The following is a 27,579-nucleotide window of genomic DNA, read 5'->3' on the forward strand; positions in this document are numbered from 1 at the left end:
TGAACCCAATACTTGGTCATTTTATTGGCTGAGTGTGAACCTTTTACACCTGTATAACTTATACACTAGAGCAAACTAGTTAGTCCAATTGTTTGTGTTGGGCAATTCAACCACCAAAATTATTTAGGAACTAGGTGTAAGCCTAATTCCCTTTCAAGTGGATTGCACCACAGGTTCTAAATGGAACAATCTAATGCCCTCCTTCATCTTTACAGTATCGTTTGTATTCTGATGAGAAGAAGAAAAAGGCTTGCACACCTGACAACATATGAAGTTAGGTTACCTCAGAAGTCATCAACCTGTGCATCAGGCTTTCTTATATGTCTGCTACATTACAGTCACGCTCTCGTATGTTGCTACTCAGCTAGGCAGATACGTCATCACTATGATGAGCAGCGGTGTTGTACTTGGGGTTATTGTAACTTCTTGATATTATTTCAATAGGGATGCAAGCAGAAGGAAAAAAACAGGATTTCAGTAGTCATTTAAACAGAATCAGGTATTTCTTGTTTTGTTCATTATATATCTATTATTCACATACGAAAAATCTTAAGGTGGTTCAAGTGAGAACAGTCCAAAAAAATCCAGTGCCCACTCTTTCATCATCAAAAATTTTGACTCATAAGCCTGGGGACACAGATGCTGGAGCGAAGTTGAACCCTGGGGTGTCTGCCTTGTCAAATTCACAACACGTGCAAGCAACAAATGTTACTTCCAATTTGAAGGACCAGCCCTGCAAATCAACTGGTGGGACTGGTCCTGAACTGCCTACTGTAAAAGAGGATAAAACCAGCAGTTCAAGCCAATCACCGAATAACAAGCAATCAATATCTAGTGAGCCATCGAAGGATGCAAGAAGTTCAATTGCTGCTTCTTGTGGTGCTAGTAAAACTAAGATTTGCTGGCAGAAGAACCTATGGCAAGGTCAAGCATTGCAGACATCGAGACACTAAGAAGAAGATTAAGACCAGAGGTTGGTAGGCGAGCAAACCTGGACGCGCGGAGGGATGTCAGAAGACCTCGCCGAACGCCATCAGCGTCAAAGAGAGGGAGACCTAAGGACGGTGTTTGGCGAGAACCTCGAAAGAAAGAGAGCGGGACTCAGGACGACGGTAGATCTGGTCTCTAAAAAGCGAAGAGAGGACGGGGCGTGTAGGAGAAGCACGTAGTAAAATGGGAGAAGTACTGACTGAGAACAGGGTCGGCGCCCATGCCGCGGCTCTGTTGAACTGTGGACGACGTGCGCAGCCGTGAGGCGACGGTTTCGGTGGGCCGCATCCTCTACTCGCTGCAGCTGCGCGTGGGTCCACGCGGAGCCGTTGCCCACCACAGCAGCGGTAGTTTAATCTGCACAGCGGGTGAAGGCAGCGCTGCTCCCGTGCGTCCCCCGACGGCACTGTGAACGAAGTGGAGGGGGCCCCAGCTGTAGACCACAACCGCCGGCCTCACCGAAGGGGTGGCCACGCCCCTGCTCCGCGCGACGAGACAACTCTGCCACTGGTCAGATCCAAAGGCAGATCGCAAATGCGGGGCGACGGGTTGCTCGCTGCAGCTACGCGTGGGTCTACACGGAGCGGAGCCCACCACAGCTCGTGACGTTCGGCCTCACCGGAGGGGCGGCCACGCCCCTGCTACGCGCACTGTGAACGAAGCAGAGGGGGGCATCTACAGACCGCGACCGCCGGCCTCACCGGAGGGGTGGCCACGCCCCTGCTGCGCGCGACGAGACAACTTTGGCACTGGTCAGATCCGAAGGCGGAGCGCAGAAGCGTGGTGATGGGTTGCTCGCTGCAGCTACGCGTGGATCCGCGCAGAGCGGATCCCAACACAGCTCGCGACGGTCGGCCTTACCGGAGGGGCGGCCATGGCCCTGCTCCGCGTATAGGTGTACATTTGGGCCGGGCCTGATGGGCCGGCCCAAAGCATGGAAAAAAAGCACGGCCCAGGCACGGCACTGCCCGAAATAATTTAGTGTCGGGCCGGCACGGCCCGTTATATCGGGTCGGGTTTGGGCCGAGGTCACGGCCCATGGACGGGCACGAGCACGACCCATTTAAGACAGGCACGAAATGGCCCATATAGAGGCACGAAAAGGCCCATATATTTATTAAAACCACACTTCATTCCACACTTTCATATACTTGATAAAGAACACAAAGCTAGAGATAATGCTAGTTAGATGTTTTTTGTAGCTTTGAATTAGAGTGTGTGATATAATTTTGCTTTTGTTATGAACATTAGACAATAAACTAAACTTACGAACTTTGTATAGAGCTTATTATACTCTTTTTCCTTCTAACAAAATGATTTATAAACGAGGTAGTCATTGCATAGCTGTGGTAACTTTAATACAAATATTAAGTTTGATTTTGTTCAAATTTATTTGTCTTATCTTTTATTTGTTTTATTATTTTTTTGAATTTAGGGCTCTAATGTGAATTTTGGGCCAAAAACTGAATTTCGGGCCAAAAATTGAATTTCGGGCCCTAATATGAATTTCGGGCCAAAAAAATGAATTTCGGGCTTTTATAATTTCAGTCCGCCCGAAATGAGCCCGGCACGTTTAAGCAATTACGGGTCGGGTCGTGGGCCGAGGGCTAGGCCCATGGGCCGGCCCGGCACGGCCCGAAATTCAAACGGACCGGGCCGGCCCGAAATTCAAACAATACGGGCCTTTTCGGGCTTGGACCGGGCCGGGCCGGGCGGCCCGAATGTACACTTATAGCTCCGCGCGACTCGGCTGCTGCAGCACCCGTCAGATCCGGGGCGATGGGGTCGGCACCTGGCTGTGGTGAAACGCGACACATCGGCGAAGCAGATGGAGAGGACAACGTGGTTGGACGAAGCGTCGTGTCCGCGAGGAGAGAGAACACCCATCACGCGCGGAGCGAGAAGGGACCCATGAGTCGTATCGACGTGTCGCACAGGCATCAGGCAAAGAACCGTGAAACGCGGAGCGCGCGTGAAAACGCTTCAGGTTTTAAGGAACCTGATGTTCAGACCTTTAGGGCTTATTTGAATGCATGAGTATCGTAGGGGATTGAGAGGCATATAATTTTTTGCTATAACTAGCAAGGGATTATATGCCCCTCCAATTCAGCAAGGGGTTATATGCCCCTCTAATCCCTATGCATCCAAACAAACCCTTAATTCTACTAGGAGTGGGCACTATTTGTTTGCCACTTTTGGTATTATCTAGCAACTATCATGTTTTTTAAAAGAAAAAATATCTCAACCCCATTGCAGGTTATATTCTCGATTGCTCATTGGCTCTAAACATATGTGCTATCCTGAAGCCGCTGGACTTACAGTATTTGGTTGTGGCGACTTCAAGGCATTTGGTGCAGGCATTTGGTGCAGGTGGCCAAATATGAGGTGTTTGAATGCTGTAGAATTAACAGTTAGTTAGTTGGCTAAAAATGATATTGGAATTAGCAATATAACAAATAGCTAGCTAACTATTAGCTAATTTGTTAAAAATAACTAATAGCGGAACTATTAGTTATTTTGACAGCTAACTATTAGCTCTACTACATTTAAAAATGTGTATATCTTCTTGTTGGTACGCTAAGCGGTGATCTAGTCTCAGACCTGATAGGCATTAGTGTATCAAGCTCTTTTTTAGGGTATGTGCTTTTATGCGGAGGCTAAAAGTTGGTTCTCGATCAGCTCTATGTAATAGTTATGAATGAATAAAATCATTCCTTTGTAAGAAAAAAAACTCAGGGAAGGCATAGAAAATGCCGTGTTTGTTTCCCTGCTACAAGAACTACGGAGTAGGAAGCATGAGCATCTTGCGATAGGTTTGTGTGTTAATGGTTGCTAGGATGTAGAGGACAAATTATTTCCCAGGTAACCACATGAACGTGACAAACAATAAATATGCAATAATTCTGATACATCCAATGGAAGAGGCATGCTGCAAGCTGTGAATTGAGTGAGTCGATCGCTGTCGAGAGAGCTGTATATTTCTTGCTCTCTATGCTATGCACCTGCAAGTTATGCCACAAGCCAGAGACAAACTTGAATTCTTGGTTGCTCCGAGTCCGTGCTAGAAATATCAGTATAAATTGTGCAAGCCTCACCAATTCTCAGAGCTGCAGTAGTCAAGTGCTTGACATCCTACACAAATCTACCGCGAAAAATGGGGAGGCTCAGCTGCACCTACACCACCGTGCTCGTGGCGCTCGCGCTCTCAGCTCCACTGGCCGCCCTCGCCGGCGACCCAGACATCCTGACCGACTACATCGTCCCAGCGGACGCGAACCCCGGGACCACCAACGGCACCTTCTTCACGTTCACGGGGTTCCGCGCGGCCATGACCATGCCCATGCCCAACTTCATGCCGACCAAGGCCACGATGGCGGAGTTCCCGGCGCTCAACGGCCAGAGCGTCTCGTACGTGCTGCTCATGTTCCCGGCGGGGGGCTCGGTGAACCCCACGCACACCCACCCGCGGTCCGCCGAGCTTCTGCTCCTCCTCGACGGCGCGCTCTCTGTCGGCTTCGTGGACACCGCGGGCAATCTCTTCACCCAGGACCTCGCCGCCGGCGACATGTTCGTGTTCCCCAAGGGCACCGTGCACTGGCAGTACAACCAGGGCACGCAGCCTGCCAAGGCGCTCTCCGCCTTCGGGAGTGCCGCCCCAGGGCTCGTGTCCCTCCCCAGCACCCTCTTTGGCGCCAGCAACATCGACGATAACGTCCTCGCAACGTCCTTCAAGACCGATGTGGCCACCATCCAGAAGCTCAAGGCAGGCCTCCACGCATAACGTGTCGGCGAAGTCCTCCACGCATGTTCTTCAGTTATTGACTTATTGTCTGGGGACGAGCCAGTCATGACCAATAAAATGCTTCTTTTATACATTCAAGTTTCTTGATTGCATGATGAGGGTCCTATTTATAATCTTATATAGCCATTGCAACTTCAACAATCATAATCCAATAAATAACTATCAAACCATGTGTCACATAAGTAACTATCAAACAATGTGTCCAGGGGCGGATCTCCACCCGGGGCTGCCTGGGCTGCAGCCCCGGTCGGCAGTTGCGGCCCACTAGAGGAGTAGAGGCCCATAATCGTGCCCAGCCCCAACCCTAGCTCCAGCCGCCGCTTGGCTCCTGCCGTCCTGTCGTACCGTGCGGCCGCACCTCCTCTCCAGCTCCAGCGCCACAGCGCGCTCGCCCGCGGCACGTGTGGCCGCGCCTCCTGCCCTCCTCTGTCCTCTCCAAGTCTCCAGGCTCCAGCGCCGCAGCGCGCTCGGCTACTCCCCCGCGGCCCGCGTGGCCGCGCCTCCTCTCCAGTCTCCAGCGTCGTGCCGCAGCGCGCTCGCGGCCAGCCGCCAGGCCACCACCGTGGCACCGCCAGGCGCCCAGCCGCCCAGCCAGGCGCGCTCGACCACCGACCGCCCAGCAGCGAGCAGTCGAGCAGGGGCGGGCGCGGACGGCGGATCGCCGGATCGGAGCACCGAGCACCTCGTGCTCATGGGCGCTACGCGCCACTGCGCCAGGGGGGTCTCCGAAGAGGTGAAGACGGTAGCCACCGAGACGCCGGTTGCGTGCCTCTCGCGGTCTCGCCTCGCGCTGTCTCGCGCGCCCGGAGGCCAGAGCACCGCCGCGGCGCCGCGGGCGCTCCCTCCTAGGCTCCTGGGCTCCTTCGCCTAACCGCCGTGACGCTGGAGACCGGAGCAGGCGAGCAGGGGCGGGCGCGGACGGCGGATCGCCGGATCGGAGCACCGAGCACCTCGTGCTCGTGGGCGCTACGCGCCACTGCGCCAGGGGCGGATCTCCGAAGAGGTGAAGATCGAAGTCCCAAGGTGAATTGCTTTGATTTGATTATTTATTTGCTTAATTGCTTTGATTTGAAGTTTTGATTTGATTATTTGTTTGGTAGTCCCATGTTTATAGTAGCCCCTTCTTGGATCGATCCTGGATCCGCCACTGCATGTGTCACAGTTTGACACCTCACAATGGATTACTTTCGGACTCGCCTTCTTTGTCTAATGTCTCATATACTCATCAAAGGCCTTTTTGCACTCGACAAAACATTTGCTAAGTGTTACACTCGACAAAGAACACTTGTAAACCCTTAAATTAGTGTCCACTCCTATTAGAATCATAAAGCGAGTTGGGCAAGTGGCTTAACAACTGGAACTACCTAGTCACCTGGCAGTTGTGCATGATATATTCCATGTATCTCAGTTGAAGAAGTGTCTCAGAGTTCCAAAAGAGCAACTGCCAATATAAGACACACAGTGTGCAAGATGATCTGACATATACGAGCATCCTATCAAGATCATCGATACCATGACCCGAGTTACAAGAAACAAGGTGATCAAAATGTGCAAGGTACAGTGGAGCCATCACGTAGAAGATGAAGCCACCTAGGAACGAGAAGATGAATTGCAAGTAGAATTCCCCCATCTTTTCCCTAATTCGTCATAATCTCGAGGTCGAGATTCTTTTTAAGGGGGTACGATTTGTAAAACCTAGAGTGGGACTTGTAAGACTTGAGTTATTCAAGAAATAATACTAGGGTGAATTTGATTCTATTGTTTATTATTGAAGCATATTTATTTTAAAATAAATACTAAATAAATACATGAATTTATGCATCATGCTGAAGTTTAATTGTTTGTGCACATAATTGAAGATGTAACTCTGAAGTTTGAATTTAGTGGAATTCGAATTTGGATTTGAGAACTTGTTGGGGGCCTTCGGCTTCCGAAGGTCCTCAAAAACATGATTTAACAATGTTTTCTGGAGTAAAGTACATTAACAGGTATCTTCGGACTCGGATCAGAACCACGGTATGAAGAAGCACAAAGAACACGAAGGTTAGCGCAGAGCCGAAGTTGTGTGTAGAAGAGCTTCGGGATAGCGGCGGAAAAGGAAACCGACTTAGAGATGAAAAACCAGATTAGACCTCTAAGAATTACCATAGAGTTATTGATAAATGTAAAGGGCATTAGTGTAATTTTGCATGGGCTGCGACCCGTGCTTATAAATAGGTGAACAGTATCCTCGTACTGTTCACGCTGACTGGGCATTCACTTTTGCGTCACGCCTGTACTCTTTTCCTTCAAACCGAAGGTATACTTGTAATTTATTCTTGTCCAAATAAGTAATAAAAATAAGAAATAGATTAATAATAATGTTTACAATAATTGTGTCACTTTCTATATTTTGTTTGAATGTTCTCCATTTTTTATCATGATCATGAGGGTATGACCTTCATGACCTTCGTCCTAAATTCACTATGTCCGAAAGGAAATAATGATTTGAAGGACGAAGGGCCTTTTGATATTTAACATTTTATGTTGCCTTGTTCTTGATTCATAGTATTTGAGAACAAGTCCCCAACATTGGCGCCCACCTCCGGTGAACTCACTTCCATTTTTTGAGTCTTGAACACTTTCGGCAAGCATCACATTCGTCATGCCACCGAAAAAAGCTTCAGCGACAGGGGCTGGTACTTTACAGCCGCTAGATCCCAATCAGGATGTCCTTTCTCTTAGAGAGGCCCGAAGCCAGAAGAGGAAGGCTGTTAGTCCAACACCTCCGGAGGATGACCTGGATCAGGAGATCCAAAACCTGGAGATCCTTCAGCAACAGGTGCAACGCAAGAAGGAGAAGATGGCTCGTCTAGCTGATCTTCAGAGACAGATAGACGAAGCTTCTGAAGAGGTTCGTCATCTTGTTCAAGATGATCAGAGCCGAAGGCCTCCACGCAGAGAGCTTCATCAGGAAGGCTTCCACAATGAGGATGACTGGTATGAAGATTTCCATCATGAAAACTTTGCTTTTCATGATGCTTCTCCTCTCTCAACAGAATTGCAGGCTACACCATGGCCACAGTCTTACAAGCCACCCAGCTCCCCATGTATGACGGTCATACAGACTCGAAGCAATTCCTGATGAGCTATGAAGCAACCATATCTTCGTATGGTGGCAATACGGCAGTCATGGAAAAATCTTTTGTCATGGCCGTCAAGAGCGTTGCTCAGACTTGGTACTCTTCTCTTCGGCCAGGGACAATCACTTCTTGGCAGAAATTGAAGGACATGCTGATAACTAGCTTCCAAGGGTTTCAGACGAAGCCAGTCACTGCTCAAGCTTTATTTCAGTGTACCCAGGACCACGAAGAATATCTCCAGGCGTACGTCCGAAGGTTTCTACGTCTAAGGGCACAAGAGCCAACAGTGCCCAATGAAATTGTCATTGAGGCCATGATTAAAGGGCTTCGGCTGGGACCTTCAGCGCAGTACTTTGCCAGGAAGCCACCACAAACGTTGGAGAAGCTGCTCCAAAAGATGGACGAATGCATTCGAGCTGACAATGACTTCCGCCAAAGAAGGGAGGAAGCATTCAGGTTCTCTGAAATGACCAGGGGCTTCGGAGGAAGATTTCACCCGAGGCACGTTAGGTCAATCCATAACTCTGCTCAAACTGATGATCGAGGGAGTCAGCAGCAAAGGCCACAATATTTTTCACAAGCTTCGGGCCAGCAACAAAGTTCTTTTCGGCCGCCAGCACCAAGAGGCAGAGGCGCTAGGGGCTTCGGGGGAAGGTTTGGAGATCAGCCAAGAAAAATCTATTGCCTATTCTGTGGTGAAGACAAGGGCCATACTACCAGGATGTGCCATGTTACCATCCAGAAGCAGAAGGAAATAGCGGAAGCAGCAGCGCAACAGAGTCAGCCGAAGCAGGTCATGCACACTGCTTCGTATCACTCGCCTTATATTCCAGAATATGTAGGCAACCACCCTGCAGTTTCTGTTGCTTCGGCGAGCCAACCCCAAGCATCTTGGCAGCAACCTCCACCGCCACCGCCGACCCAGCGAGGACAACAGCCAGAAGGGAGTCAGCACAATCACCTTCAGAGGGATTTCAGAGAGGAGTCCGAAGCTCGCACAGTCAATAGCACTGTGCCAGAGTCGAAGCACATTTATTGACAAATATCCTACCTCAACAGCAGTTCTTTTGCATTTTTTACATTCAGTATTACCTTCTTGTTAATAAGGAACAATTATGAAGAGTTTAAATGTCTCTTATTGAATTTCAATTCCTTGTAATACTTTCGTCTTTTACCATAATAGAAATATGTTTTTCCATAGGCTTGAGTTGCCAAAGCATACGAACTTATGCTGATTTGAAGGACCTTTGTATTATCAAAAATTTGATCTAACGGACACAGTACAAATTGTTCGAAACAGTAAAAAGTCGTTCCTAAGGGAGCGCAGTGTAAGTTTTCTAAACCTACAGCGAAAAATAAACGCTGATTCCGCTGAAAGTAAAAGGCGAAGAAGCTCCTAAGGGAGGCTTACAGCGAAACGCTGATTCCGCTGAAAGTAAAAGGCGAAGAAGCTCCTAAGGGAGGCTTACAGCGAAAAATAAACGCTGATTCCGTTGAAAGTAAAAGGCGAAGAAGCTCCTAAGGGAGGCTTACAGCGAAAAGTCAGCGCTGATATAAAAAGTGTGTGTGCTTTATTACAGGGATATGTATCTGCGGCACAAATATCATTTTGCATAACATAACATCATCACATCATTTTTGCATAACATAAGCATCATACAGCATAGTGCATCTCGAACAAGAAGGGGATACAGTGTTGATCTTCGGAACATATTTTGGAAAAGAGAAAATCGTGCTAAGGCACAAGACGAATCGAGATGAAGAGTAGCCTCATTGGAGAGGCAACACAAAAAAAAATTATAGCTTCGGAGAATAGTTCACGAAGCTTGGATGTTTTTTATCAGAGAAGTAAACAAATTCTTGTGATATAGAAAAGATTTTCTTCACGAAGCATGAAAAGAAGGGAAGGTGTTTTTTCGCCGAAGGCTCAAAAAATGGTATGTATGCAAAGTTTCATGCATCATAAAGAATTAAACTATAAATAGATTATATATTACATTCAAAGTTACAATATATTACACATTTTATGTTTCAAATGTTTCTACAATAGCATTCAATCCTCTTTAAGCACTATCTCTGCAGCTTCATTCAATAGTTGGTTGACAACCTTGTCCATAATGGCTTCGGCCATTTTTCTAATTTCATCGTTCTCCTTCGGGTGGGGGCCCGGAGATGCCTCAGTAGGTTCTGAGGGAAGAAAAGATACGGCTATATTACTATTACAAACTGCGAACAGAGTCTGGAATTAAAAATTACAGTAGGATAAAAACCACTAATTAATACCTATCTGCCCTTCGGGCTCTGTACTTTTCTCGGCAGCTTCCGCTACTTTTCTAGCATCGTGGATGCCTTTTTCACTCCTTTGAATAATTTCTTGCGCCAATTCTTGGCCGCCGTTATCCCAGATATCGGTGAAGAATTTCCCGCCGACCATGCTTGCTTCGGGTGAGGGGTCTTTAATGTCTTCACAGGACAATGTAGCTTTGGACTGCGCTAAGGATTTTACATGCTCGCAGCCTTTCTTCTCCAAAACAGCAGCAATCCCTCTAGCACCCGAAAAAGCGCAGATGTCACCACGGCCATTCAGGATTTCCTCGAAGGCCTCTGCTTCGTTACTGATCCATTCCATTGGACCTTCAGGATTGCCTCTTGAAAAATTCTCTTCACTAGAGAATGCGCCAACGCTGGCGAAGCTAGATTTTATCTTTTTGACACACTCTATGGATTTAACATAACATTTCCTCTGGGATGCACGAAGCTCTTTAACACTTATCTCTAAATGATTGGCCAATTGATCACTAAGCTCTCGTTTTGTTTCTTCAAGTATACGCTCTTCTTTAGCTCTAACTAGCTGTTTCTGAAGATCTTTAATTTCACGTCTTTGGGCTTCGGCCTGGGCCTTTGAGGCAGCTTCGTCCTTTTTACCTTGTCCACCAATGTAAGTAGAATTTTATCCTTTTCCAGAGCTTCATTTCTCAGTTTAATAACTTCTGATCGAAGGTTGTTGAATGCAATTTCATAACTCTCGTCTTCGGCATTCTTTTGTGCTCTCAATGCGTTGCTTAGAATTAAACCCTATATGTAAAAAAATTTGTAAACAAGTTGGTATAAGAATAAAAGAATGAGTTATGAATTATAAAATTTGTAAACATCCAATTCTCATACCTTCAGGCTATTGTACGCAAGACTATCCGCAAGATCCTCCTTCGTCATAGCACATAATCCAGCTTCGAGCTTCGGAAACCCCATACTTCTAGACATCTCCCAACAGACAGATAATTCTTTATTGTCTGGGAGGCAGTATAGGAAATCTTCTTCGTTCGTCCCATTGAACACTAGTGCCCCCTTCGGATATTTCAATTCTTTGGCATAATGATTAGCTTCAAAAACTTCTTCTTCCGATAACTTTTTCCCCGAAGCATGACGCACAATATAATCGTATATTTTGGAAGATGCTTCGGGGACAGCAGTATCAATTTCTTTGACCAAAGTAGGCCCTGACATTTTCCTTTCTTCAGTTGCCCTTGCAATTTTTGCTTCTTCTGCTTCCAAAGGTATTACCTTGGTTGGTTCTGAAGGCCCGGTTTCAACTTCAGTCTGTTGCTTCGAAGCCTTAGCAGCGGATACTTCAGCAAGCGCCTCAGAAGTTTCAGCAGTCTTCTTTGGGGTTGTGCTTGGAAGTTTAATTGTTTCCAAAACATCTAACACATTAACCATTCTTTTTTCTTTTTGGGGTCACTGTTGGCCCCTTTTAATTTTTGCTGCTTCAATTTCTTCTGAAGGACTTAAAATTTCTGATATTTTTGCTCCCTCAGTTGATGCTTTTGTTTCTTCCATCTTTTCTGTCGATGGCGCTTCGGCCAGCTCTTTGGTTTCTGGTAACAGAATTTTTGGTTCCTCCAATTCTTTTGTTGTTGGCACTTCGGCCAGCTCTTTGGCTACTGGCAGCGGAGTTGATTCCTTAGCTTCGGGGGCCGAAGACGTTTCACTGCCGAATTCAGGCACTGTGGCTAGTTCAATGTAACGTGGCCGGTGTGTGAGAACTTTCACCCTTTTTCTCTTCGGCGCTGGCTCGCTAGAAGCAGCTGAAGCAGTTTCTTTCGCAGAAGTCGTACCTTTCCTTTTCTGCCCCCGCACTGGATAATGGTAGTCGGGGTACACGAACCCAATTGCATCAAAAACTCGGTTCAGACTTTTCTTTCTTCGGCCTCCGAAGGCTGCTGACAATGCAGTGTCTTCGGCCTTCGAATATACCCCAAGCAATTCATCACTTACAGTCTCAATGCTCTTTAACCAATCATCATCTGGTTCAACGAACTTGTCTCCGTACTTGAATGTATACTTCAGCCTGACTAGCCCACCTTCGTCAGTTTCTTTAACAGTTTCTTTCGGCATCTCCCAATTATCTGCAAGAGGCCACACTCTGAAGGCAATGTGTTCTTGTATTAAATCCCTCGTTCCAATAAAAGAGCAGACTACGCCGAAGGCCCGTTGGCATTCTTCGGCTACTTCATCCATTTCTACCTTCGGTTTCCGGAGTCCGAAGCGCTGCCAAATGGGGCACATGATGACATCCTTAATATCCTCTCGAACCTTCAAATCATTTTTTACATAGAACCATTCTTTCATCCATTCTCCGGGCCATCTCTTACGAAAGGTGGGCACGGGACAGCTTGATCCAGAGCGAGCACCGAAGCTGTAGCAACCAAAGTTGTTATGATATTGCTCTTTACCCCAGGGCTTCGTTTCGTATAACAATTCATGTATATTGCAAAAGCTTTTCGCACTTGGCTCTAGACCCTGACTCTTCACAGCCTAGACGAAGATTCCCATTCTTATTATTGCTTCAGGGGTAAGTTGATGAAGGTAAACCTGATATATTTTCAGAATTTCTACCACGAATCTGCTTAGAGGGAATCGTAGCCTAGCTTTTAAAAAGCTTCGGAAGATAACGACTTCATCATCTTTGGGAGTCGGCACAGTTCTTTCTCCGGCGTCTGCTCTCACAATGGACATATCTCGAAAGTATCTCCCCTTCATGTTTTCAAGGTGACTTTGCCCAATAGTTGATTTTCCGAAGACTGAATGTGTTGGGGACCTTCGGCGTCCGAAGGTCCTCAAAAACAGGATTTAACAGTATTTCTGGAGTACAATGTGTGAACAGGTATCCTCGGACTAAAGTTGGCACTGCAGTAGACCAGGATAATACGAAGGTTGATACGAAGCCGAAGGTGCGAGCAGAAAAGCTTCGGCGTAACAGCAAAGAGTGGAACCGACTTAAAGATGAAAAGACTATTCAGACCTCGATAGACTTCTATAGAATTATTATCAAATGTAAAGGGCATGAATGTAATTTTGTAAGGGCTGTGTCCCGTGCCTATAAATAGGTGAACAGTATCCCCGTACTGTTCACGCTGACTTGGCATTCGCTTTTTGCGTCACGCTTGTATTGACATTTCCTTCCGATTGAAGGTACACTTATAATCCAATAATATTTTTGTTTATGTTCGATAATAATAAATGATTGTTCATATTTTCCTTTATATTCCTTATATTCCATCCTTCGTCATTGTTTGATGAATTTATGAAGGTATGTCCTTCATAACCTTCGTCCGCAAGTCATTACATCCTGAGGGAAATAATGCTTCGGAGGACGAAGGACATTAACGATTAACGTTTTCTATGTTGCCTTGTTCTTAACTCTTAGCACTTGAGAACAAGTCCCCAACATTGGCGCCCACCTCCGGTGAACCCACTTCCATTTTTTGAGCTTTTCAACACCTTCGGCAAGCATCCCCTTCGTCATGCCTCCGAAGAAGGCTTCAGCACCAGGGGCTGGCACGCTGCAGCCGCTGGACCCCAATCAAGACGTCCTTTCTCTTAGAGAGGCACGAAGCCAGAAGAGGAAGGCTACCAGTCCAACACCTCCAGAGGATGATCTAGATCAGGAGATTCAAAATCTGGAAATCCTTCAGCAGCAGGTTCAACGCAAGAAGGAGAAGATGGCCAGGCTAGCTGAACTGCAGAGGCAGATAGACGAAGCCTCTGAAGAAGTTCGTCATCTTGCTCAGGATGAGCAACACCGAAGGCCTCAGCATCAAGACTTTCATCAGGAGGGGTTTCCCAACGAAGATGACTGGTATGACAATTTCCATCATGGGAATTTTGTTTTTGATGATGCTTCTCCCCTGTCCGCTGAGCTGCAGGCTACACCTTGGCCTCCGTCCTACAAGCCGCCTCAGCTCCCCGTATTCGATGGCCACTCAGATCCGAAGCAGTTTTTAATGAGCTACGAAGCAACAGTATCTTCGTATGGTGGCAATGCTTCAGTCATGGCCAAATCTTTCGTTATGGCTGTCAGAAGTGTTGCTCAAACCTGGTATTCCTCCCTTCGACCAGGAACGATCACTTCATGGCAGAAGCTGAAGGATTTGTTGTTAACCAGCTTTCAAGGATTTCAGACGAAGCCGGTCACTGCTCAGGCTCTGTTCCAGTGCACTCAGGATCACGAAGAATACCTTCAGGCATATGTTCGAAGGTTCTTGCGTTTGAGGGCACAGGCACCAACGGTGCCCAATGAAATTGTCATCGAGGCCATGATCAAGGGGCTTCGGCCAGGTCCGTCAGCTCAGTACTTCGCCAGAAAGCCTCCCCAAACTTTGGAGAAGCTTCTCCAGAAAATGGATGAATACATTCGGGCCGACAATGATTTTCGCCAAAGAAGGGAGGAGGCTTTCAGGTTTTCTGAAATGACCAGGGGCTTCGGAGGGAGGTTTTACCCGAGGCATGTGAGATCAATTCACAATTCTACACAAAATGATGACAGAGGAAGCCAACAGCAAAGGCCACAATGCTCCTCACAGGCTTCTGGACAACAGCAAAGCTCCTTCCGACCACCAGCCCCAAGAGGCAGAGGCGCCAGGGGCTTCGGAGGAAGATTTGGCGATCAACCGAGAAGAATCTTTTGCTTATTCTGCGGTGAGAACAAAGGCCATACTACCAGGATGTGCCATGTTACTATTCAGAAGCAAAAGGAAATAGCTGAAGCAGCAGCACAACAAGCCCAGCCGAAGCAGGTCATGCATACAGCTTCGTATCATTCGCCCTACATCCCTGAATATGTGGGCAACCATCCCGCAGTCTCTGTTGCTTCGGCAAGTCAGCCTCAAGCTTCTTGGCAACAGCCTCCGCCTCCACCTCCGTTGCAACAAGGACAGCAGCCAGAAGGGAGCCAATATGCTCCGCATCAAAGGGACTTCAGAGAACAGTCCGAAGCTCGCACGGTCAACAGCACTGTGCCAGAATCAAAGCACATCTACTGACAAATATCCTACCTTGATAGTAATCTTTTTCATTCAGTTTTATTTTTTGCAATAAAGGACATTGTTTAGATTTCATGAAAATAGTTGTTGAAATTTAAGGATTTGTCATGAGAATAAAGAACATATTTTCTTCACAGGCTTCAGTTGTTGAAGTTTAAGGATTTGTTATAGCAAAGAGGACCTTCGAATTATCGAAAAAATTCTTCGAAGCAACGAAAAGTCATTCCAAGGAACGCAGAGTAAGTTTGACGAAGTCACAAAAAGTCGTTCCGAAGGGAGCGCAGTGTAAGTTTTCTGCTCCAAAGTCGTTCCAAAAGGAATGCAGAGCATACAGCGAAAAGTCAACGCTGATACCGCCTAAGTAAAAGGCGAAGAAGCTCCAAAGACGTTCCTAAGGGAATGCAGAGCTTACAGCGAAAAGTCAACGCTGATTCCGCTGAAGTAAAAGGCGAAGAAGCTCCTAAGGGAGGCTTATAGCGAAAAGTCAACGCTGATTCACAAAAAGATTATGTGTTTTATCGCGAAGATATGCGTGTACCTTCGGAATATCACCTTACATAGCATAACATCATCACATCATCTTTGCATAGCATAAGCATCATACATCATACTGCATGTGGCATAAGAAAGAAATATGACATCAATCTTCGGGAAAACGCTTTGAAAAAGGGGCAAATCATGCCAAGTCACAAGGAGAAACAATATTGATCTTTGAAGTATAGCCTTGAAGAATGTTTCTACGAAGCTTCAACACATTTCAGGATACTTCGGATATTATTGTGATAAATGGTAATTCTTCTTCACGAAGCATGAAAAGAAGGGAAGGTGTTTTTTCGCCCAAGACTCAAAAACGGTACGTATGTAAAGTTTCATGCATCGTAAAGAATTGGACCATAAAGAAAAACAAAAACAAATATATTACATACAGGATTACGAGATATTACACATGTTACATTTAAAATGTCTTTACATTAACATTTAGTCTTCCCTAAGTACCACTTCTGCAGCTTCGTTCAACAGTCGATCGACAACTTCATCCATAATAGCTTCAGCCATCTTTTTTATTTCATCATCACCCCTAGGCCGAGCACCCGGAGGTACTTCAGTAGGATCTGGGGAAGGACAGGGCACGGCTACATTGCTATTACAAATTGCAAACAAATCTTAAAGCCTGAACATTACAACACGTTAAAAACTATTCTTTAGTACCTAATTGACCTTCGGCCTCTGTGCTCTTGTCAGCAGCCTCAGCTACTTCTCTAGCATCGTGAATGCCCTTCTCACTTCTTCGAATAATTTCTCCGGCCATTTCTCGACCACCATTTTCCCAGATATCGGTAAAAAATTTTCCACCAATTATGCTAGCTTCGGCCGAAGGATCTTTTGAATCTTCAAAGGATAAAGCAGCTTCGGACTGTGCTAAAATTTTTACATGTTCGCAGCCCTTCTTCTCTAAGATAGTGGCAATCCCTCTGGCGCCAGAGAAGGCACATATATCTCCTCGGCTATTTAAAATTTCTTCGAAGGCTTCAGCTTCGTGGTCAATCCATTCAATGACACCTTCGGGATTGCCTCTCGAAAAGTTTTCCTCACTGGAGAATGCGCCGACCTTGGCGAAGCTAGCTTTTATTTTCTTAACACAATCTATAGATTTGTTGTAGCATTTCTTCTTGGACGAACGAAGCTCTTCAACAGTCACTTCTAGGTGATCTGCCCATTGATCGCTGAGTTCACGCTTTGTTTCTTCAAGAATGCGCTCTTCTTTGGCTCTGGCCAATTGTTTCCGAAGGTCTTCAATTTCGCGTTTCTGAGCTTCAGCTTGACTTTTAAAAACAGCTTCGTCTTCCTTTATTTTATTTATCAATGAGTGTAATATTTTATCTTTTTCGAGACCTTCGTTCCTCAGTTCAATTACTTCGGAACGAAGGTTGCTCAGGGCTATAGTACACCCTTCGTCTTCGGCTTCTTTCTGTGCCCTGAGGGCATTGCTAAGTATCAGGCCCTGCAAAAAGAAATATGTGTGCGTCAATAGGTTGTATCAAACGAAAAATTTTTGGACACAACAAAAAAAAATACAAAAATACAAAAATTTCATTTGTCGCACCTTTAAGCTATTGTAAGCCAGGCTGTCGGCCAGATCGTTCTTCGACAGCACCGAGAGCCCGTCTTCTAAGGTTGGGAATCCGAAGCTCTTGCTCATCTCCCGGCAGACAGAAATCTCCTTGCTGTCGGGAAGACAATACAAGAAATCTTCTTCTCCACTGCCATTAAATATCAACGCCCCCTTTGGATATTTCAGTTTTTGGGCATAGTGCTGGGCCTCTTGTTCTTCTTTTTCTGATAATTTTTTCCCCGAAGCATGACGAAAAATATAATCACGAATTTTGGGGGATGCTTCGGGGGTAACAACACCAGTTTCTTCAACAAAAGTTGGCTTTGTTATTTTTTCGACCTCACTTTCCAAGGGTTTTATCTTTGCGGGCTCTGAGGGCCCAGCTTCGGCTTCAACTTCTTGCTCTGGAACTGTAGAACCAGAAATTTCAGTTGCTGTCTCAGGAGTGACAGCAGCCTTCTTCGGAGGTGTGCTCGAAGATTTGATTGTTTCCAGTACATCTAGCACATTGGCCATCCTCTTTCTTTTCGGAGTCATGGCTGGCACCTTTTGATCCTTTACCGTCTCAACGTTTGCTGCAGGACTCAAAACTTCGGATGTTTTGGAGCCCTCGGTCGCTTCTTTTACCTCTTCAATTTTTTCTGTGGACGGTGCTTTGGCTTTCTCTTTTGTCTCTGACAACAAAATGTTTGATTGTTCCAATTCTATCTTTGTTGGTACTTCGGTCGTTTCTGCGATTTCTGGCAGTAAAGTTGGTTCGGTTGGTTTTTCAGCTTCGGATGCCGAAGAAGTTTCTCCGGTAAACTCAGGCACCGAAGCTGGTTCAATATAGCGCGGCCGATGCGTAAGAACCTTTATCTTTTTCCTTTTCGGTTCTGGCTCGCTAGGAGCAGCTGCAGTTTCTTCTTTTGCAGAGGTTGTGTTTTTTCTCTTCTGCCTTCGAATGGGATAGCAATAGTCAGGGTAGACAAACCCGATGGCATCAAATACCCGATTCAGCCTCTTCTTTTTTCGGCCTCCGAAGGCTGCTGACATTGCGGTATCTTCAGCCTTCGAGTAGGTCCCAAGCAGCTCATCACTTAAATTATCAATGCTTTTCAGCCATTCATCATCTGGCTCAATAAATTTATCTCCAAACTTGAAAGTGTACTTAAACCTGATAAGTCCACCTTCGTCGGCCTCTTTAATGGTTTCTTGTGGCATTTCCCATTTCTCCGCAAGCGGCCACACTCTGAAGGCGATATGCTCTTGTACTAAGTCTCGTGTTCCTATAAAAGAACAGACAACGCCGAAGGCTCTTTGGCATTCTTCAGCGGCTTCATTCATTTCAACCTTCGGCCTGCGAAGGCCGAAGCTTTGCCAAATAGGGAGCATAATTATACCTTTGATGTCCTCTCGTGCTTTCAAATCATTTTTTACATAGAACCACTCTGTCATCCAGCCGCTGGGCCATCTCTTCCGAAAAGTTGGCACGGGGCAGCTTGACCCAGACCGAGAAACAAAATTGTAGCAGCCAAAGTTATTGTGATACTGTTCCTTACCCCAAGGTATTGTCTCGTATGATAATTCGTGCATATTGCAGAAACTTTTTGCATCAGGCTTCAGACCTTGGCTTCGCACGGCCCACACGAAGATGTTCAGCCTTATGATTGCCTCGGGGGTAAGTTGGTGAAGATAGACTTCGAAAATTTTCAGCACCTCCACGACGAAGCTGCTCAAGGGAAATCGCAGCCCAGCCTTTAAAAAGCTTCGGAACACTACGACTTCATTCTCTTCGGGGTGTGGGCAAGTCTTCTCCCCTTCGTCGGCCCTCACAACAGACAGATCCCGGAAATACCTTCCTCTCATATTAACAAGATGATTCTCTTTGATGGTTGGTTTACCATAAACTGAATGGCTTGGTCGCCAGGGGCGATCTTCGGAGTCTTCGCCACCGCTGTCCACATCATAACTTTCACTGTCACCAGTATCTTCAGACAGCCCTTCCATAATCTCCTTGGTGATCTTTTCTGTGTTGGTCTTCGACATCGCTATAAGAAACCCTAAGTTCTTTTCTTCATCAAGACTCAGCTTCATCTCAGCAGCAGCCTTCTTAGCAGCTTCAGACATCTTCGGAAACACTAAAAAACTGTTTTCAAAGCCGAAGCTTCAAAGCTAAAAGCTTAGCAAATCACAGTGCACAACAGCTAAAAATTGAGTGAGCGGGAGTGATTGGCCAGAAAGTGTGCAAAATGAGTTTGCGGTATAGCCGTATTTATACGCTCGGTGCGTTGAAAGTTGAAAGACCCCACTTGTCATAGAATGTTGCTATTCTAGCAAAGGGAAGGTGTTTTTTCGGACCTTCGGCGTAAAGCCTTCGTCCATATCGCAATCTAAATTTATTATTTCGAACAAATTAATATTGCGAGGGGCTACTGTTGGGGACCTTCGGCGTCCGAAGGTCCTCAAAAACAGGATTTAACAGTATTTCTGGAGTACAATGTGTGAACAGGTATCCTCGGACTAAAGTTGGCACTGCAGTAGACCAGGATAATACGAAGGTTGATACGAAGCCGAAGGTGCGAGCAGAAAAGCTTCGGCGTAACAGCAAAGAGTGGAACCGACTTAAAGATGAAAAGACTATTCAGACCTCGATAGACTTCTATAGAATTATTATCAAATGTAAAGGGCATGAATGTAATTTTGTAAGGGCTGTGTCCCGTGCCTATAAATAGGTGAACAGTATCCCCGTACTGTTCACGCTGACTTGGCATTCGCTTTTTGCGTCACGCTTGTATTGACATTTCCTTCCGATTAAAGGTACACTTATAATCCAATAATATTTTTGTTTATGTTCGATAATAATAAATGATTGTTCATATTTTCCTTTATATTCCTTATATTCCATCCTTCGTCATTGTTTGATGAATTTATGAAGGTATGTCCTTCATAACCTTCGTCCGCAAGTCATTACATCCTGAGGGAAATAATGCTTCGGAGGACGAAGGACATTAACGATTAACGTTTTCTATGTTGCCTTGTTCTTAACTCTTAGCACTTGAGAACAAGTCCCCAACAGAATGGATTGGTCGCCATGGCCGATCTTCGGAATCTTCACCCCCACTGTCTGCATCGTAACTGTCACTATCACCAGTATCTTCAGATAAACCTTCTAAAATCTCCCTTGTAATCTTCTCCGTATTCGTCTTTGCCATTGACTCAAGAAAACCCAGATGCATCTCTTCAGAAAGGCTCAGCTTCATTTCGGCAGCAACTTTCTTCTCCTCAGACATTCCTTCGGAATTCTTGCCTCTCGCTTCCGATGCTTAAAACTAGGGAGGCAACCAAATATTTGTAGGCAGAAAACTATTTGAGCAGGTAAAACAGATGGCAAGAGAACGTGCCAAATAAATTGTGGCGAGCCCCTATTTATAAACCCATTATGTCAGAGACTGGAGGGTCCCATTTGCCAATGACTGTTGCTATTCTAGCAAAAGGAAGGTGTTTTTCGGACCTTCGGCTCATAGCCTTCGTCCATTTCGCAATCTGAATTTATCATTCTAACAAATTAATATTGCGAGAGGCTACTGTTGGGGGCCTTCGGCTTCCGAAGGTCCTCAAAAACATGATTTAACAATGTTTTCTGGAGTAAAGTACATTAACAGGTATCTTCGGACTCGGATCAGAGCCACGGTATGAAGAAGCACAAAGAACACGAAGGTTAGCGCGGAGCCGAAGCTGTGTGTAGAAGAGCTTCGGGATAGCGGCGGAAAAGGAAACCGACTTAGAGATGAAAAACCAGATTAGACCTCGAAGAATTACCATAGAGTTATTGATAAATGTAAAGGGCATTAGTGTAATTTTGCATGGGCTGCGACCCGTGCTTATAAATAGGTGAACAGTATCCCCATACTGTTCACGCTGACTGGGCATTCACTTTTGCGTCATGCCTGTACTCTTTTCCTTCAAACCGAAGTTATACTTGTAATTTATTCTTGTCCAAATAAGTAATAAAAATAAGAAATAGATTAATAATAATGTTTACAATAATTGTGTCACTTTCTATATTTTGTTTGAATGTTCTCCATTTTTTATCATGATCATGAGGGTATGACCTTCATGACCTTCGTCCTAAATTCACTATGTCCGAAAGGAAATAATGATTTGAAGGACGAAGGGCCTTTTGATATTTAACATTTTATGTTGCCTTGTTCTTGATTCATAGTATTTGAGAACAAGTCCCCAACAGAACTCAAATAAGAAATAGGAAAACAGGGAAAAAAGGAAACGAATAGGAGGTAGATACACATGGGCTGAATCCACTCCCGGCCTAGTTCACACACCAGCCTACCCCCCCCCCCCGAGCAGAAGCCTGCGGCGACAGGTGGACGCCCCTATCAGCCCCACCTTGTGCCCTGGGTCGTGTGTGCGTGGGCCTGGGCAGGCAGCCACCCAGCCTCAGCCGCGTGCCGCACTCCTCTCTGCGCTGTCACCAGGGGTCCCCACACTCGCTCTGCGCCACTCCACCGTCTGACTGTGGGCCCAAGCCGTCAACTCCCTCCCTCTCAACAAAATCACCTTGTCATGGCTGGACCACGTCGTGGACCACAGAATCCGTTGCAAAATCCCAACCAACCTCGCACCTATATGAAGCACGACGGTCTTAGGGTAGCCCCTTTCCATCTTCGTGACCACCACTGAGAGATAGCGAGAGAGTCGGCGCAGGGGAAGTGGAGAGCAGCGTCGTCGTCGTTGACTGTGCACCTTGGTGTCGATCGGAGTTCTATGAGGGTCGGGAGATCCGCCTGGGTCTAGCAATCAGGTCGTGGCATATCGAACCGGGGGAGCCATCAGTGTCAGGCCAATTCTTTGACGGAGTTAACCAGCCATGGCCGAATCCGCCCTCGCCGTCGCCAGGACGCAATGTCATCTCGGTCGTGGTAAGTTACCCATGCCTGAGTTCACCTTCCTTCCTTCCTTTATCACATAGGCCTTTGCGATTAAAGGAATGGTGCACCCTAGGGCGAGTTAGGCGAATCCGGTGAACTCGCCGCCACGGGCAGGGCGGTGCCACCATGTTCGGTAGCAGAGGGAAGGAGGAGGGCAAGAGGGTCGTTGATCTTGTGTCATGCAGTGGAGATTAGAAGGTAGCATATCCCTTCGGCCAGAGGGTCGTCCGATTGTATCAGGGCGAGTCAGATTAGGCAGGTGGAGTGGCGTATCCTCGGCCGTCGATCACGAATCCAACGGAACCCGACACATACCGGTTCAAGGAGATTAGCGATCTAATCTGAACTGCTAGATTAGATCGTGTGGCTCACGTGTGTCGATACCCTTTTAGCCGGATTCTTTCGTATATGAGTCCCTGTGTTTTAAGGGAAAAAACTCGTCGTCCTAGTGCAGTTAGAAAACATTTAAAGTAGGTCATGTTTTAGCTGTTGAGCCCCTGGTCTCTTATAAAACAGTGCCCCAGTTCAAATTCTCATTATAAAATAAAATCTAAGAAAATGATTTTTGGTATAAAAACAATTCCAGAAAACTTAGAATATTTATAACTTCATCATTTTAACTCCGATTACACCCGTTCGAGTCTCGTTAGCTTCATAATATAATTGCCTACGCAGTAAAAACATTGATTATACCATATCACATACTCTTATATTTAGATATTTATTTGTCCTATATATAGTAGGTTAGTCTTTCCAATAACAGTAATATGTTATAATTATAAATTGAACAGGAGATAATATGTGGCAGAACCGCCCAGATTATTCCAGCTTAAGTGCTCAAATATCGCCATAGGGCAACAAAACACTTAAATCAGAATAAACTGTCAGTCTGTAGGATCTAGTCTGATAAAACCACTAACAAGGATCGAGTACCACTTGCTCACACAAAGGTGAGACACGGAGAAATATAATAAAGCACAAAATCCACAGATTAAAGGAGTACTTGAGTTATTACATAGATCAGAGTTCAACATTAAGAAACATTGTTTTAGTGCAGCGAATAACAACTAACTATGATGAATGGGGAGTATGGCAAAACATGGCCCACTACTCCTCTTGGTCCTCTCCTGCTGAGGCAACATCCCACTCGACCATCCAACCCGGTGGCAGGGAGGCTGGCCAAGTCACATCATCAACCATTTCTTGCAACAAACCTGTAAAATTATGCCACAAGCAAGGTTGGGTATACTAATACTCAACTAGACTTACCCGGTGTGAAGAGTCTACTCCTCTACCTCTAGACCATGAAGTTGTTTGGCTAAGGGGTTTAGTTTGTCAAAAGCACAAGCTGAGTCTAAGTCAAGTTTTAGCTTATTCAAGTTCTATGATAACCTTTAAACTAGGTTTGCTTCCTTCTAAGCATACATGGTAGCAAACATTTAATGCAATCAACTCTTTATCTCATGAAACCTCATTTCATTTATTACTCAATGTAGTAGCATGGATCAAGCAGTCTCATTAGCTACGAGAAGTAGACGATTCAAATCGAGTTTTTAAACCTTGCAAGGGAAACCTAGCTTAGGAGCACATAGCCTTCAGGGTATGACCACTTGTGAATGAGTGGGAAATGTCGAAGACAAAAGAGGGTAGCTCGTCTAAACAAGGGGTGGAGAAGGGTGGTTTGGTGAATTTGAAGTATATGTACCTATACAGAAGTTAGTTGGGTGAACCAGATGACGAATGGTTGAAGGCCATTGAATCAATGTGCAATGAAATTTTGGGAAACTATATGAAAAAGAAGATGAAGCCTTGACCGCTGCTTTCGGGCTCGAGGCAAGAGAAGATTGAACCAAGTTTTTGATGATATTCGTTTTGTTTACCAGATTATTCCTTCCCGGCTTAAGGTAAAGGGAAGAAGAGGAAAAGTGCTTTGAAATCACCGATGACTGTGCTGAAGCAAAAAAGAGTGAAGATTTTGGCGAACTGACCAAAGTCATATTATGAAGTGAGGGCAGTGATGTTGCCTGTGGTTAGAACTTTTGTTGAGGAAGCAGTTATCCAGACTACGCCAGCTACTAAGCCGAAGGTTCACTCTATTGTACTGACGAAGGTAATGACTACTTGGATTTTTTTTATAACTTGGATAGATTTTAAGCAGAATGTTTTGATAATGGTTTTATTTCTGATATAGGAGGAGAAAATTGAGGAAGAAGTTGTTGAGGTGCCTGTCCAAGAAGAGGTGCCTCTAGCCAGCTTACAGCCAGAGCCAAAGTTGGAGGCCCAGCCGAAGCCTAAATCGTCTTCTAATGGCACACCTCGGAAGAGAAAGAGGATGGCTTATGTTTTAAAAGTTGTCTTAAATTTTGAGAAGGTGGCGTGACCTGCCGCGCTGAAGGTTAGTGAACCTCCTCTCGGCACGCCTATTGTTGAGAGTGTGAAGGTTGAACTGGCTGTGGAAGTGGTTGGGAGCCCGAAGATTGATCTTGATTCAAAGAAAGCTGCTACCTCAAGAACTTAGACCATCATTGATGCTCTTAAGGAAATGGAAAGAGAGGAAGTCAGGTTCTAAAGGAGAAACCAATGCAGTGGTAATTGAAGAGGAACTTGTTGGTCAGTCGCTTTTTATATCTTCAAGAAATCAAAAACAAGGCAACACAAATTAGTAGATTAAGATATTCTCCCTTCAACTAACTCTTGTTTGAAGGTTAGTTGAAAGGAGAAGATGAATAGATAGGTTAATGAGATAATAAATATAGTGTGTAAATTAAGAAGAGTAAACATTTCACTCATCTGGATGTGCAAACTTTGCATTTTATCCATTCCTTGCAATATGACAAATGATTACAATCGTACCTTCGGCTTTAAACAACTGATAGCGCGAAGGTAGTTTCGAAGGATGAGCGAGACGAAACTCTGGGCTCTCGAAAACGTAATTTATTTACGGCATTATTCCTCTATTTATAATCGCAGGGTATAGCTTCGAGCGAAATTACAAATATGTCCCGAAACCGTATACATAGTTACTACAAACATTATGAGGGCAACATTGTACTTCTCCACCTTCATATCTTGTGGAACAAGGCTTTCATGATTTCCAACTTCACTCTCCTTCGTCAGTTTACAGCTCACCCAAAGTTGCATCCTTCGGCATCAGTCGGCTTAGTGCTTCGGATTTTCTTTAGCTTCATTCATATTGCCAGTTTCATTTTGGTGACGAAGGTGGAGACTTATACCTAAAACTTGGTTTTCGCAACGAAGTTAGTAACTTGTAGACCTTCGGCGACGAAGGCTCTCCCCCAATAGTAGCCCCTCGTCGAATAAGGTTGTTTTCATAACGAGCTCAGGCCACAAATCATATCAGGGAGGCCTTGCGCTGAAGGTCCAAAAAACCCTTCCCGGGCTTGTTAATGAAAATGATAAAAACAAGTGCTTCGACATAGATAGAAGTATGTCCGCGGTCCACTAGATAGCGAGAAGATGAAGATGCAGCTTCTTGCGCGCACAAGCTTTTATTGCCTCACGCATATTTCTTAGTATAAAAGCGAGAGAGCGTGTGAGGGCAGGGTTACATTTACTGCTCCCCACCTACCTGTTGCTGATTTTTCCTCTAGTTTTGAAGCTTTCCATCGAATACTGCTTTTAGAGCGAGTTTCGGGTAAATACTCCTCAAGCAAAACTATCTGTTGAGATGGCTACAATCCGCACAACCGCTAGATTAGCTACTCCCACTTATTCAGAGGCCCTCCAAAGGGAGGAGAATGCTTCGAACAATGCGTCGATTTCCATGGCGCCGATTTTTGAAGTCATGGCTTCGTTAGCACCGAAATCCAAGAGCAGTTCGAAGGCAACAGAGGTTGGACACGAAGATAGGCCATCAAATCCAAGCTATATTTAGATGGATCGGTCCATTCTGAAGGACAAAGATTTGAAGGCGATGAAAGAACTTGGTTATTTTGGAGACAAAGTCAAGGTATGACTAGTTGGTGATGAGATAACCCCAAAGACAAAGAGCAAGGAGGTTGTGGGTTTCAAAAGCTTCTTCCGAGCCGACCTTCAGTTGTCAATGTACTGGATGATAGAGAAGGTTTTACAGAAATATCATATTTACATGCACCAGCTGATACCAAACACCATACTCAGGTTGAGCGTTTTCATTTGGGCTGCACGAAGCCAAGGGGTTTGCACAGAGGTTGATGCCTTTTGCAGAGTGCATGACTTGCACTACTAGACCAAAGCCAGAGCTTTGAATGGACTTCATAACAACTTCGGGTGCTTGTGCTACACCTTCGCCTATCGAAAGGATACAGTTGTCCCAGTACATGCATACCGAACAAAATGGCATGGCGGCTGGACAAAAGAATGGTTCTATGTTAAGGTGGATTCTGAACATTGTGATGAGTTCAAGGATATGTTGATGAGTCCTCTAGAGATTAGCTTCAGTTCGAAGAGGCTAAAGTGTGACATTGTGAAGCTGGTAAAAGTTGTTACAAGGCTTTCAATACTATTGCCGAGAAGATTAGCTCTCGAGACTTAATTCAAGAATTTCTTGCTTACAACATTTTCCCCACCTACATTGGGTGTAAACTATCGAAGGTTGTAAAATCTAAAGGTGAGCTTGTGACTTTGACATTTGAATTCAAGGAGCAAGCTTTATTCAAAGTTGCTTCTTTGGAATGGCTGAAGCTAATAGAAACAAAGTGTAGCGAGATTGTTGGAAACTATCTCATTAAGGAAGACGAAGTTATGACTGCTGCCTTTGGGGCCCATGAGAAATGAAGGTTGAATAGGGTCATGAATGCTATTGGGTTTGAATACCCAGACTACTCTAAACTGGTGCCCAGCATCGAAGCTAGAGAAAAAAGACAAAGGAGCACAAAGGTAACGGACAAGAAGACTTCCAAGAAAGACAAACAAGCTGAGCCCACTGATGATGAGATAAAGGATGATGAAACTAAAAGTAACATGTGTCGCCTTCCAAAGAAGAACAAAGCTAGAATTGTTGAGAAAAAGAGGACAACTGCACAAGAGCAGGGGAAGGGAAGCGCTTCTACTTCATCACTGGTTTGTACGCGAATTCTTGAGGTAATGACTCCACCTTTGCCATTTACCACTCTAAGCCTAATGGGGCCATAGCTGACCAGCCTGTTGTTAACTGCGAACGATATGAACGAAGGTGGTCAAGCTTCGGCACCCGCGAAGGTGGTGGGATCCCCGTCGGGAGAAAAGAGTCCAAGATCGAGTCCCTTGATGAGGAAATCTTTGTGGTTTCATAACTAGAGGAGAAAAAGGACAAAGCAACAAA

The 27,579-nt window shown here is 45.4% G+C and overlaps 1 protein-coding gene across 1 annotated transcript; it reads left to right on the forward strand.

Annotated features, from left to right (window-relative positions):
• The first annotated feature begins 4,114 nt into the window (after positions 1 to 4,114).
• On the forward strand, positions 4,115 to 4,843 carry LOC103647261 (germin-like protein 9-3). The gene has a single exon (XM_008671813.2). It carries the CDS (start codon positions 4,145 to 4,147, stop codon positions 4,769 to 4,771), a length of 627 nt encoding a protein of 208 aa, XP_008670035.1. The 5' UTR covers positions 4,115 to 4,144; the 3' UTR covers positions 4,772 to 4,843.
• Positions 4,844 to 27,579: the final 22,736 nt, after the last annotated feature.

This window comes from Zea mays, chromosome 2 (assembly GCF_902167145.1).
Source record: "Zea mays cultivar B73 chromosome 2, Zm-B73-REFERENCE-NAM-5.0, whole genome shotgun sequence".
Lineage (NCBI taxonomy): Eukaryota > Viridiplantae > Streptophyta > Magnoliopsida > Poales > Poaceae > Zea > Zea mays.